Source organism: Pseudophryne corroboree, chromosome 1 (assembly GCF_028390025.1).
Source record: "Pseudophryne corroboree isolate aPseCor3 chromosome 1, aPseCor3.hap2, whole genome shotgun sequence".
In the NCBI taxonomy this organism is placed as follows: Eukaryota; Metazoa; Chordata; class Amphibia; order Anura; family Myobatrachidae; genus Pseudophryne; species Pseudophryne corroboree.
The window spans coordinates 787,632,176-787,646,774 of record NC_086444.1 but is presented as its reverse complement, the minus strand read 5'-3'; the positions used below and the strand labels follow the sequence as shown (position 1 = coordinate 787,646,774).

The window sequence follows — 14,599 nt, the reverse complement described above, 5'->3', positions numbered from 1 at the left end:
TCAGCCACACTATAATCTCCTCCGAGTTGCCTCTCAGCCATACCATCTCCCCGCTGCATTTTTCAGCTACACTATCCCCCCCACCCGTGTCGTCTCTCAGTCACATCATCATCTCCCCCTGCGTCATCTTTCAGCACACCACCATCTCCCTCACTACTGTGTCATCTCTCGGCAACATAATCATCTCACAACAATGGTCCTAATTCATACTGGATCGCTGGAGGCAGCGATTGCAGTCTGAAGCCTTTTGTGGCGTGCGCATGCACACCCCGGGAGCCCAGTGAGATGCTAACAGCATCTTAGGGCTGTGATCGCCTCTGCCTGATTGACAGACAGAGGCGGTCGCGGGGCCGGAGGGGGTGTTAGAATGCCGTTGGCGTGCCCGGACCGTTGTAGTGTTGTGATGTCACACGCAGCCGCAGCGACCCGAACGCGGCAGGTAGCCGCATGCCAGCGCAGCTAGGCTGCGCAGGCAGGGATCTACTCGCCAGGTGCGACAGCTTTTGCACCCATGCAGGAGTGGCAGCAGGGCCTGACATGTGGGGCGGGCTAGCCCTGTGCTGGGCATCCCCCCGCATGTCGGAGAAACTGATCGTAGATGTGCTAAATTTAGCACATCTACGATAAGATATGAATCACCCCCAATTTCTCTCTGCCAAACCATCATGTTCCACCTCCTTCTCTTACTGTCCACCACCATTCTATGTTTCTCTGGCACTTACCCCTCCCCCCACCTTCATTTTACAGTATGTCTCTCTGTCCGTCCTTTTCTATGCGTCTGTGTGTGCCCTCCCCCTTCTATGTCTCTTGTGTCCTGCCAGCCGCCTTCTGGGAGCCAAGAGGAGCCGGAAGACAGTGAAGCCAGGCAGCAGCATTGCAGCCCTAACAAAGTGGGAGCTGCACTACTGTAGTGAAGTCATGCCGCCAAATATCACGGGCCTTCATCGGCGCAATGGTGAGCAGCCGTGCGGTGCGGGTGCAACACCAGGGTGGTGGGGGGTGTGGGAACGACACTCTTGCCAGAAGACTACTAACGATAGAAGACATTTAGCCGGGCCCAAGCCGCCCCTGCGCACTGCACTAACTTGGTTAAACTGAAAATGAAGTACAGCTCCAGCTTCCGGTAGCAAGGGCTGCTGGGAGCTGTAGTTTATTTTCAGCTTGATCACTGAAGTGCTGGCTCCTACTCAAGTCGGGCATGTCGCGGGATCCCCTCTGACTCGTCAGGATCTATGCCTCCGCTTTGACAGAATAGCGCAGTAAATCCAGTAATGGTGAGCGGGATGTCGGACATTAGGGGGTGACCGTGCACACGCCTATGAAGTGTCAAAGTCAGAAAAATATCACGCTGCACATTGCCATATATGCACCTCATGCGTGTGCCCGCTGCACGAGCATGAGCTCTCCCGTGCGTGCGTACACTCGTGGTCGCGTGCACTCGCAGGCGTGTGGTATGCGCATTTACGGTAGAGTTTGTGTGCGTCTAGCGGGCGACTCAATCGTAACATATTTTAGTCATATAATGTATTTTGTAGATTATGGTCCCTTTGATAGAATCTGAAAGTTTAGTTAATATAGCATGTTCAGGGACAAAGAGATTCCTCTTTGTTTGATACGAAGGGTCAGACAGGGGTTACACAGTGGTGTTTAGTATCTATCGGAAGAGAATATAATTAGCAATATTCCGGTGTTGGTTTGATGCGGATTACTCGCTCGTGCGTATAGTTATGGACATAAGAAGTTTATGGACATTTACTATATTTGCACTTTATTACCCATGCGGCGGGAAACCCAGTTTCCCTCCCACCTGAGCAGTTTGAAATAGTCACAGCCCACCTGTATGAACCAACCTATGACCTTTTGTTATAATGCGGAGACGGATTCCTGTGTCCAATGAACAATAAGAATGTAGGGACCATTGTACTGTACTGTGTGTAAGTGTATATAAAGACAAGCCGACCTGGGCCAGCTCTCTACTCTTTTCAACGGTTCTCATCACTGATAATCGGGAGCTGGATATCCAGAAAGGCGCTTGCGATTGTTCCCCTTGTGCGTAAGTTCTCTGCAACCATATTCATCTCCTATTTTGTTGTAAAGCCATTCTCTCTCTCCTTCCCCCTTAAATGTAATTGTGTCTTTGATTGTATTTTAACGTGTAGTAACTCGGTTAGGTATTTTATGTTAGTTTGGTAGTGTATAACTTGTATTGTGTATTCTTTTGCAATTGAACGTTCATTCATTCCCTTAAAAGGTGTTAGACCCTTAGACCGGTATTTGAGTGTTTATTGTATTGCTAAAGGGTTCTCAGAGCGTAAGAATCGCTCATACAGCTTTCTAACTAACAAGGTTACACTGTGTTGCATTTACACCTCATCACTGCACAAAGGTTTACAATATAAGTACATTGTTTATGATATTGTTACAAAGGTTTAACTCTGTGAGCGTCAGCGCCGCTCGTGATCTCCTCGTGGTCTCGAGCGTCCGCTACGCTGATAGCGTATCATTACGGTAATCGGCAGCCAATAGTGTGCTTGCCTTTACGCATTAAGCCGTGAGCGAACGTGCCGCTCGTGCGTCTCGTCCACGGCTAAGCGTCCGCTACGCTGAGTACGTACCCTTACGGTACCACATACTCCAATAGCGTACTGAGTCTCTTAACCTTTTAGCGTGTTTAATATAGGATATATATTAGGCTTTGTCAATTGGGGACTCGCCCGCTCTTCACATATCTGCACTAGGTAATTTCAGCAGACATTATCGGTCAGCAAAAGGCGGGAGGTAATATTCCTCGTAGTGCTGACCAGATAAGCGTCTGCTTCGCTTAGTAAGGAGTGCTGAAGGAATCCGGAAACCGGAAGGTAGGAACAGTACGTTGTTGTCTTTTAAAACCTGTTTAGTTTCTGTTTTGCGAACGTACGCATAAGCACACACACCTGTATTTCGTGTTTAGCATTATTTGTCCGTACCTCATTCTCCTGATTGCCACACACTAGTGATAACGTGTTGAGACATTTGTTGTTATTAATAGTTAAAAAATAAATATTTAAGGGAATAATTGTAAAAGGCACGCACACAATCTCGCCTAGAAAACAAGGGAGATTTGGGTGGTGTCAGTGAATGATTACTGTTAAAGATCATTCACAGTGATAAACGTGTAGTGTGTTACTGTGGACGTACTTGGTCTGCGTACACGTGTCCTTACAAGGGCAGGGCGTACGCAACGCAAGGGTCGACGCGTATATTACGCAACGGAGCGTACGGATACGCCCACATAATACAAACCGCACGATAGTATCGTTTTAATAGGCGATAAGAAAGTAACGCGAAAATAACACAAATCTATCTCAAATCCAAAAGTTTAAAGTTAAAAGAAAAAGACTTTCTCTGTTGCAATTCTTCTGGGTTAGACTATTACTGAATGAAAGGAATTCTGTACAGAAATAAGAGTGTTCGAATGTAAGAGTGTGTATATATAAGATTTCTCTTTTATTACGGAAGTGGGAACCATAGGCCAGTAGAAAGAGGTACACCAGCGAGAGTGATAGCGTGGGGTGGCTTGGGAGGCGTCCCTTGTTAATCTCGACATATTTATGAGCAGTAGAGTCTGCTGTACATAACAGACCAGGAGGTCAAGGACCAGGAGGTTCAGGTACAGCAGACTAGAAGTAGAGAAGCACAACCGAAGAGGGTTGGTGCGAGACCCATATAGGCCAAAGAAGCTCATTGCTGAAGGAATTCGCATCCGAAATTTTCGATTCCACTGATCGTTCCGCACATAAGATTAGTTGCTTGTGTGCAGATACGATTGTACCGCATGTGATTGTGTGCATTAGCGTGTCTTGAATTCAGAAGAACGCTACTTGCACATTGTTAATGTGATTTGTGTAATTTTTTTTATTTTAAGGGAAGTAGCCTGATCACTCAGGGACATTCCAGCGACTGATACTTGCTGGGGAGGGTAAGACACTCCCACACGCCCGAGCAAGTAGACGTACTTAGGTGCCCTAGGTTGGGTACGGAACCTCTGGGAACTTTGGTCGCCGTATTGGCCAGCGTGGGCGGAGTTAAGTGGGCGGACCTTGTTGCAAAACCCCCACCGCAGCCTTACCCCGAGCATCTTGGTTTTTGTAAGGGTTGCCGAAGACCCTGATTTGAAGTCAGAGGTAGTGAAAGCAGCACTGCAGAGATGGGGGCCAGTTGTTCAGGTAAGGGGCGATCAACCGAGGTTCAGGTTGATTTGGTAAACCGACCAATCGGGTCGGCAAGGTATATCATGTGTGAGAAATATGGTCATCACACAGAAATGTTGTGCAATGAATGGGAAAGGATGACTGTGCATGACGGGGAAAAGTTTCCCCGGGTAGGTAGTTTTAACCCAGAAGTATTATAGAATTTAAGGAGAAGAGTTTGCCTGATTAAATCTTCAAAAAGGCGTATTAGACATTATGATGATTTAAAATTGTGGCAACAGGAACGTGAAATGCAAAGAAATTTAACTTACATATCTGACTCTCACCTTGGGAAGAGAGACATGGCAATGGAGAGGATTATGGCTGCAGAGAATGGCGCAATGGTATACGATAAAAATGCACTTAGTAACTGTATTAAGACTGAAAGTAACAATTGTAATAAATGTAACAAGAATAATCGTAATACTGTTAAATGTACAACTATTAACCCATGCAAGTTGCACCCCATGTTAAACTTCCCTCAGGATCACCAGCAAGAAAGTGGGCCCAGCACGATGTCGGCACCTTTTCCAGTAGCCAGCACACAAGACATCCAGGTGGACGCGACCAATTCGGTAAAGGCAGTAATCAAACCCCCTAACGGAGGGTCAGGTGAGGTCGTGTCCACAGGTACGTACGGTGTTATATATCACGCACAAACAAATGTACCTCATATTGTAGAACCAACGCAAGGTGATGTAATTGAATTTAGTCCTGTCAGAGTGATCACAGTCCCCAATGGGAAAACTGACGATCAGGGAATCATTCCCGTCAAGGACAGTGCAATGCGCCGTCCCTGGTCCCGGACAGAATTGAGATCAATCATGTCTGAATTCCCTGATCCCAGGGAAGATTTAGTTGCATGTCAGAGGTTTATTAAAGAACTAGGAAACTCCACAGAACCCACCAACAAAGATTGGCGGACAGTGCTGAGGGCATGTTTGCCCTCCAGTTTTGACCCTGCGAAATTTATTGCTGATTGTAAATTAGACACAGAGGTACCTTGTACGGAGGAACACAATCAGGAATGTATTAAGCAGATCAACCGACAGTTAGAAATATATTTCCCAACCATTGTCGAGTGGAACAAAATCTTCTCCATAAGACAAAACGAAGGGGAAAGTACTTCTAATTATTTCCACCGGGCATTGCAGGACATGACTAGGTGTACAGGTATAGAAAACATCGAAACAAGTGCACCGCACAGAGAAGTAGCAGTATCTGTGCTAATGGATGGTTTAAAGGAAGTGTTGAGAGCAAGGATACGGACCACCAATCCATACTGGGGAGATAAATCAGTAACTGCATTAAGGGACTCTGCCATTGGGCATGGGCAAAACATCATCAAGCACAGGGAAACAAAGAAGCCCCAGATCCCTGTGGGTAAGCCAAAGGTGAAAAGGTGTTACAACTGCTTAAGGGAAGGTCATGTTGCACGAGATTGTAGGTCTAACAACACACACAAGGTATATACACCCCCTAGACAACGACATGACCATAATAGTCAAAGAACCAGGGAAACACAGGAAGAGCAGTTGATGGCGATGGGCATCCAAGCATTAGAGGAGACAAAAAATCGACCGAAACCCCAGGCCACTGGCACATGGAGGAAGCCAAGGGTTTGTTATCGTTGTAAAAGAGAAGGGCATTATGTCAGCAACTGCAACAGCCCACATAAAGTCAGACCCCCTAGACATGAAAATGAGCAAAGTTATGACATACCAAATTATAATCAGGGATCACATAGGAAGAATTTTGGGCCACACCCATGATATGTAATCAGGAAAGGTGATCAGTAGGACTGATAGTAAGCCTGAGGTTACAGTTAATGAAATGGGAGGTCAGTTCCTTGCAGGCACAAGGACGGCCGGGTAGACGTTGTAATTTATCTGTAAATGTTCTTTTCCCCATCTCTGACGTTCATCGGCAGGACCCAAATATCACATAGCTATTTGGTCCTTGTAGAAGTCTACCAAACCCCAGTATGACCTACGAGCATCGATGTATCCTGGCCAGATACAAAGGGTAGGTATGGAAATACTGGTGGGAGAGACTATGCAGGGATACCATTGGACATGTAGATGTGACAGCCTGATGGTGAACGGAAGATCTGACAATGTTTTTTTCTCTCCTGAAAAATGTTTGAAAAATGTTTTTTTTCTGTTGTTGTTTATTGTTGATTTATGTGATGCATATATATATGAACGGTTCTCTCTCTCTCTCGTTGTTTTTTTTTTCTCTCTCTCTCTTCTTTCTCATGTTCTCATAACGTTACAGATGGTATGTCACACATTAGTTGGACAAATGGTAATGCAAGATTTATTCTCCTTACAGAAAGAGCGCTGAGCTAGAAGAAATATTGTATCACCAGAATGTTTAGAAGACTGAGAGACAGCACCTTTGAGATGACAGCAGAACAAGAAGAACAACAAGACTAGAGAACTAATTATCGTAACAAGTTTCTCTCCCCCTCAAACTGTTTTCCTGTACCCCCATTACAAATTTCTCCTTTCTCCTCCTGTAAGATGGACTCGCCTCAAGAGACTGTGATCCGTGTTTTCATGTTGACCCTGATGTTGACCAGAGCAGTCTGTTTCGGTGAGAGTACCAGTGAGGTCGAGAAAGGATCCAGAAAGGTTCTGATGACAGAGATGGAGGCGTAAATTTCCAAGAACAACATAATCACCAAGCAAAGGCGAGTATCAGAAAACGATCTGGTAGCATTGACCATAGAAGGAATTGTGAAGGATTGTTAGCTGAAGAAAATTGCATCTGTAGGCATTGTGATAACTTAGTTGAGGATGGGTGCATCAAGAAATGTCAGTCCAGTTTTAACATTAACATGGACCGGCATCCATTGGGTGACTATCACTCATTAGTGGGTAAGGTGTTAAACTAAACAGACTGTTGGATATGCTCTCAAGTACCTCAAGGTCACAGCAAGCCAGGACTAGTACCATTTCCTTTAACGATAGGGGAGGTACTTGAGTTAAGTGGTGGGAGACCGGTGGACAAGAGGTTTAATATCTCTAGTCCTCCTAGTTTGAAGCTCCACCAATACCATGTGGATAGGCCCTTAGTGTGTTTTAACATTTCCAATCCCCGAAAGCCGGGAAATTGGGAAGTGTCATGGAATAACAAAACCATGACCTTTTCATATAGAGCCGATAGAATGCCTACAGATACAGAGCTCATACGCCACATAGCCGATAGTGGAAAATATTTCCGATATAGGTATACCCTAAGAAGTAGGACCATGAGAGTTGGAGAAGTATCACCAGGATACTGTGCACAGATCGTACAAACTGATAGGTGTACTAAACAGATGGGAGAATTAGGGTTAGGAGAGTTCACATGGAAAATGTGTAACATGGTAATGACATATTCAGTCCCATATGTTCTCCCCGATGATGCATATTTCATATGCGGGAGAAAGGCGTATGAGCGGCTTGCCCCAAACTCAGAGGGATTGTGTTATATTGAAAAAGTACCGCCTGAAGTAATGACTGTATCGCATAACAAAATTGATTTGATTTACGACCCAACCATTGAAACCACGCTGTGATAAAAGGTGATTCCACGACCTGTTTCTTTCACCCGTTTCTCCTTTATTTTCCTCCAAGGTACAAAGACATCCGCTTGGAAGAAGAATTTGACAACCTTTTACACAGACAACTGATGGACTATGCCATAGACCCCCCATATCCCTAGTAACTTTAACTTTACGCTAGCCCAACATTTTTTGTAAGTCTATGGACATTGAAAAAGCTTTTTGCACACCGTTTATAGCAAAAGCATCGGGAGACTACAGTCAACATGTACATCAAGACAAGACAAGACACAAGACAAGACCTCAATCGGCAAATGTATATTAAACTCACATAGTTTATGACTGCATTTACCATAATTGCTCTTTATCTTCATTTCTACAACCTTCAGGTAATAACACACATAGTCGATAGGGAATATAGGCACAGATATCAGCACTCACATATCCCCCCCATTCATGTATCATCAACTAAAATGTGCTCCCCCATTTTGTTGCAACCAAAAGCCGAAAAGAGCTCGGTAAAGTTTGACAGCCCATCCACAGACCCGTACCACGGGATAAGAAGGAATTCAAATGTATACTTCGCAATACCTCGAAGCTTGATTTAAAACACGTACGGCACGATGATACATGACCCCCCAAACATGGATTCATACACACATGCTTCTACTATCTCACTAGGTCATACCGTTTTCCCACCTTCTTCTCTTCTCCCCTACCCAATCATAGAAATGTATTATACATGACATATATTTTTCTCTTTTTGAACTGTTTTAGGAAGTGGCAGTTATTGGTGACTGCCAAAGGGTGGACTGTCAAAGTCAGAAAAATATCACGCTGCACATTGCCATATATGCACCTCATGCGTGTGTCCGCTGCACGAGCATGAGCTCTCCCGTGCGTGCGTATACTCGCGGTCGCGTGCACTCGCAGGCGCGCGGTATGCGCATTTACGGTAGAGTTTGTGTGCGTCTAGCGGGCGACTCAATCGTAACATATTTTAGTCATATAATGTATTTTGTAGATTATGGTCCCTTTGATAGAATCTGAAAGTTTAGTTAATATAGCATGTTCAGGGACAAAGAGATTCCTCTTTGTTTGATACGAAGGGTCAGACAGGGGTTACACAGTGGTGTTTAGTATCCATCGGAAGAGAATATAATTAGCAATATTCCGGTGTTGGTTTGATGCGGATTACTCGCTCGTGCGTATAGATATGGACATAAGAAGTTTATGGACATTTACTATATTTGCACTTTATTACCCATGCGGCGGGAAACCCAGTTTCCCTCCCACCTGAGCAGTTTGAAATAGTCACAGCCCACCTGTATGAACAAACCTATGACCTTTTGTTATAATGCGGAGACGGATTCCTGTGTCCAATGAACAATAAGAATGTAGGGACCATTGTACTGTACTGTGTGTAAGTGTATATAAAGACAAGCCGACCTGGGCCAGCTCTCTACTCTTTTCAACGGTTCTCATCACCGATAATCGGGAGCTGGATATCCAGAAAGGCGCTTGCGATTGTTCCCCTTGTGCGTAAGTTCTCTGCAACCATATTCATCTCCTATTTTGTTGTAAAGCCATTCTCTCTCTCCTTCCCCCTTAAATGTAATTGTGTCTTTGATTGTATTTTAACGTGTAGTAACTCGGTTAGGTATTTTATGTTAGTTTGGTAGTGTATAACTTGTATTGTGTATTCTTTTGCAATTGAACGTTCATTCATTCCCTTAAAAGGTGTTAGACCCTTAGACCGGTATTTGAGTGTTTATTGTATTGCTAAAGGGTTCTCAGAGCGTAAGAATCGCTCATACAGCTTTCTAACTAACAAGGTTACACTGTGTTGCATTTACACCTCATCACTGCACAAAGGTTTACAATATAAGTACATTGTTTATGATATTGTTACAAAGGTTTAACTCTGTGAGCGTCAGCGCCGCTCGTGATCTCCTCGTGGTCTCGAGCGTCCGCTACGCTGATAGCGTATCATTACGGTAATCGGCAGCCAATAGTGTGCTTGCCTTTACGCATTAAGCCGTGAGCGAACGTGCCGCTCGTGCGTCTCGTCCACGGCTAAGCGTCCGCTACGCTGAGTACATACCCTTACGGTACCACATACTCCAATAGCGTACTGAGTCTCTTAACCTTTTAGCGTGTTTAATATAGGATATATATTAGGCTTTGTCAGAAGGGACTGTTTGGACTTACAGATTCACGTACTGGTAATACCTTGCTGTAAATTTGATCCTTTATGGACACAAAGGAGAAAGTCTAAATTTAAACATTGATTCATATAGGAGCCATCTTGATATCACATTATTCTAATACATTGATGCATTTGTGGCCCATCAAATGATTGCTGGTGTTTACAAGTGTGATTTTATATGATTGTGGTTTTATGATAAATGTCATTTTCTTCCATTTACCATCCATCATATAATATTTATTATGTCTTACAGCAATGGTTTTATATTATGATATACAATGTGGTCTACACAGGGCCGTCTTAACAGCATTGTAGGCCCAGGGCAAAGCAATGTACTGGGGCCACTAACAACCCATTCACGGAAACCAATTAACAAAAAAATTGTAACATTCCCCTCTTGCGGTCCTGCACCATCTATCCACGTGCTTCCATACAGTAACTGGCTGTCAGCAGTCTGATTGGTGGATAGCTCCAGTCGGGCTGCAGGCTGGGAGGTAGGTAGAGAATGCTACAATATAATTATATAGATAGATAGATAGATAGATACATAGATAGATAGATAGATAGATAGATACACACACATATACACACACACACACGTAAAAATAAAACAAGTAAAATGGTACACAGAAGCGTAAATGATAAATGCATTTCAACTGCTATGTGGACAAGGGTTACCAAAGTAAGTTTCCTAGAAGTGATAAATAACACCTCAATTAAAACACTTGCTACATGTTCATTTGTTCTGTTAATTCTTAATTAGTCATCTGATCTTAATTTCACTCAAATAATAGAGAGGAGTCCTTATACACCTAGCGTTTTTGTGTGTATATGGCATGACTTCGGACACTGCACCATGGAGAGTTTTGGATTTTCAGGTCTTATTTGCACCGCAGCCGCATATTAACAGCCAGGGCTGCCATTAGAAATTATGGGGCCCGGGCCTTACAAAGTAGACAGAACCCCCAAAGAATACAGCCAAACAGGAGAGAGGAAGAATAGGAGGGAGAGGCAGAATATGGGCAGAAGGAAGAGAGAGAGGAGGAATAGGGGCAGATGGACAAGAGATAGAGAGAGGAGGAATAGGGGCAGATAGGGGAGAGAGAAAGAGGAGGGGGGACCGAGGTACACATGGAGTGTGGAATGGAATGCAGGGGCACATAAGTGGAAGGGAGGGGGAAAGAGGCACTCATGCCTCACACCTCACAGAGGTGTGATACAGAATGTGGAGCGGATGGGGAAGGGTAGAGATAAATACAGGGGGGAGACTAGCATACCCTCCAATTGTACCTTTTTAGCAGGTACAGTTCATTTTTTTATGGTCTGTACCGATTTTCGGCTCTCCAAACTTCCATTGAAAGTATAGGAAAAGTGTCGTGACCACGCCCCTTTCTTAATTTGTACAGATTTTCATGTGTAAAATGTTGGAAGGTATGGACTTGGACAGACATTCAAGCTGTTAGGGAGGGAACAAAGTTACAGACAGAGGAGCGAAGATCCCTGTACTACTGTACTTAATTACTGTGCTGGGTCTATAGCATTATTCCTGGACTGTCTCTGTCTGACCTCCAGGCTCCAGCGTCAATTACAGCAGGTCTGCAGGGAATTCAGAATCTCACAGTGCTAGCTCTGTGCGCTGCTAGTGCTGGCTGGACAGTTCATTAAAGAATGACTCTACACACAGTTTAGCAGTGTGATGAGTCATTCATGTTACTCTCTGGCCTTCACTAGCAGCCTGTGCTGTGGGAGTGTAATAAATTTTCAATTAACTCTGGCACTGGTGAGGCCCCTCAGCTTCCCGTGCCAGGTACTGGAGTACTGGCTGTCACCCGGTGGCCCTGTCAACAAGATTGTAGTGCACAGAGTGTTTGGTATTCAGACTTTTCACGCAATCATTGCAGTAAGTTTGCACAATACTGTGTGGTGGGAAGATCCGTCATATCATCCCAGTCAGTTGCCTTTTTCTCAGATTAGTGTCCTTGTCATACTGCTATAACATGTAAATCCTCTAGCTATGTTCAGTGTATGCACATTTTGTGCTTTTAGCACATTAGCAAAGCAAGAGAGACGCAAATTCAGTACAAGTACTAACCATTTGCCTTGGGGCCTACAAAAATCTACTTTTGGACCTTGTGGTTTAAAATGAACTAGAGGGCACTATATTGTGGCATAATATGAACTGGGGACACTACTATGGGGTATAAAATAAACTAGGGCACTACTGTGGGGCATACATTAACTAAGGCTCTACTATGGTTCAGAATATGAACTAGGGTATTACTATGGGGCACACAATTAACACCTGCTGTGGTGAGGTGTCTCTCTAGAAGCATTGGGACAGGGGCCCCTTCAAAATGTTGCAATGGGGCCCACAAAGTTCTGGCTATGCCCCTGGCTAGGTGACTACTTGGTGTGATGTGAAGCTAGGTGACTACTTGGTGTGATGTGAAGCTAGGTGAATAAGGGCACAACTGTATATTTAACATAACTTATGAAGATGGCTCACTATAGTGTATAATGAGCCTGTTTATACAGTATAATGAGTCTGTTTATGAAGGATCACATACATTTTTGCCTTTTGCACCTTAAAAAAGTGATGCCATTTTATCTATTTAGCACCTGTCAAAAGACTTTGAAAATCATAAGAAGAAATCTATTTAAATGCCCCTTTTGAAACCTGAAAAAAAACAAAAACAAAGAATTGGGGCAGATGTATTAACCTGGAGAAGGCATAAGGAAGTGATAAACCAGTGATATTTGCAAGGTGATAAAGGCACCAGCCAATCAGATCCAATATGTAAATTAACCGTTAGGCTCCGATTGGCTGGTGCGTTATCACCTTGCACATATCACTGGTTTATCACTTCCTTATGCCATCTCCAGGTTAATACATCTGCCCCAGAATTACCCCACTGAACAGAATTTCTTTTTCCCATCCTACAATGGAAAATGTGCCTTCAATTTCAAACCACTCTTTGCCCTTGACGTATAGTACATTCCATGTAGAATGTAATGCTATAAACAGTGATAAAGGGGGCCAGTGTTAGCAAAGTGTATATCAACTTTTTTTCATAAGGCAAATTACAGCCATATGCTTTTCCAGACTGGACCCTTCATAACCAGGCCTCAGATTCTTCATTAACAGTATTTCAGGCCTAAAAAGATGATGTGACATTTCTCAAATACCCAAGAGCGGAGGTAGTGGAGGTAGACTTGGTATCCGGATGAGACCGATAAGTTTACCACCAAGTACAGCACACAACAGCAGTGCTAGAATCCCAAAAAGATTTCCTCCAGGCAGACACTCAGCACCAGTTATGGACCAGACAACTCCCCAAACTAGGACGGTCATGACAACTGTGGAGAGACAATATGAAACAATGCTATCAGCAAGCGTGCAGATCTGTCACAAACTGTATATGTCACTGTATGCAGTGTAACGGAACAAAAAAAAAAAAATGACCCATGTACCATTTGTAATTATAATAGGCAGGAGTCCTTGTGGAGGACAAGTACAGAACATCTTTATTTTCATCCACAAGTTAGGTGTGGCTTGCGGATTCTGTAGCTGGTAGCCATCACTTTTTACCAATACACTTTCATCTGGGACATTCCCATCTGCTGCTCTGGGTATCTGCAAAGACTCCCTCTAAAGGAAAAAAAATTGCAATCACAATGTGTTATTTATTATAAAGCACAGGCCTGCTCCAGATTTTAGTAGGGAAACTGTGTTTGCCCACCTATACCTTTTCACCATCATTTTACTTTCCCTGTAAAAATGTGTACTACGCATATTTGACGGGAGGCATTCAACTGACCGCTGGACGGGATCCCGGCGGTCAATGTACCGATGGCTGAATCCCGACAAAAACTGCAATACCGGCGGTCAGAACTGGTTTCCCCAGTCACCACCCGAGGGTCGCCACCGGGCCCGGAGCGTGGCAAGCGCAGCAAGCTGTCGAGATCCCGGCGTCTGTCTCCTGACCCCCGTAATCCCAACCGCCGGTATCTCATACTGATACCCCTGGGTTCTGTTATGCCTTGCATCTCTCCCTTTCTTTATTCTTGTTTTTTTTCCCTGTGCTTTATAAAGTATCTGTTGCTGTTCCTTTTTCTATAATGTGTACTGTAAAATTCTTTGATTAAAAAAAAAAAAAGTACTGTTAAAAAGCCAATATACTGTATGAAAAAAAGCAACTTGGAAAGTATCTCTCTCTTGTCAGATAACATCTATACAAAGGGGTTATGCCACCTCTACACTGAGATAAGTGAGGATAATATATGAGGTGAGGTGGAGACAGAGTTAGTTTATCAGCAGTATTCATGATTAGTAAAGCCTGGAAAAGGTATAAAAATTTCTGGGCTCAGTGTTACCAGAATGTCAGGGGTAAATTCACTAAAGTGGGAGTTTGTTTTGTTTTTTTAAACTGGTGATGTTGCTCATAGCAACCAATCAGATTCAACTTAACATTTATCATGCTGCTTCTAGAAGATAGATAGAATCTGATTGGTTGCTATGGGCAATATCACCAGTTCTAAAAAAAAAAACTTCCACCTTAGTAAATTTACCCCTCAGAAGTAGGAAAAAAAAAAGTTATTTCCCCCTTGGCT

The 14,599-nt window shown here is 43.8% G+C and overlaps 1 protein-coding gene across 1 annotated transcript in view; it reads right to left on the bottom strand.

Annotated features, from left to right (window-relative positions):
• The window catches only part of LOC134910337 (sodium/hydrogen exchanger 9B2-like), a 117,337-nt gene that overhangs the window by 70,067 nt on the left and 32,671 nt on the right, over positions 1-14,599 (bottom strand). Inside the window, exons 3-4 of the mRNA XM_063918236.1 lie at positions 13,460-13,637; positions 13,175-13,345 (exon numbers count right to left, since the gene is read on the bottom strand). Coding sequence (XP_063774306.1) covers positions 13,175-13,345; positions 13,460-13,637 — 349 coding nt within the window. The remainder of the gene's footprint in view (positions 1-13,174; positions 13,346-13,459; positions 13,638-14,599) is intronic.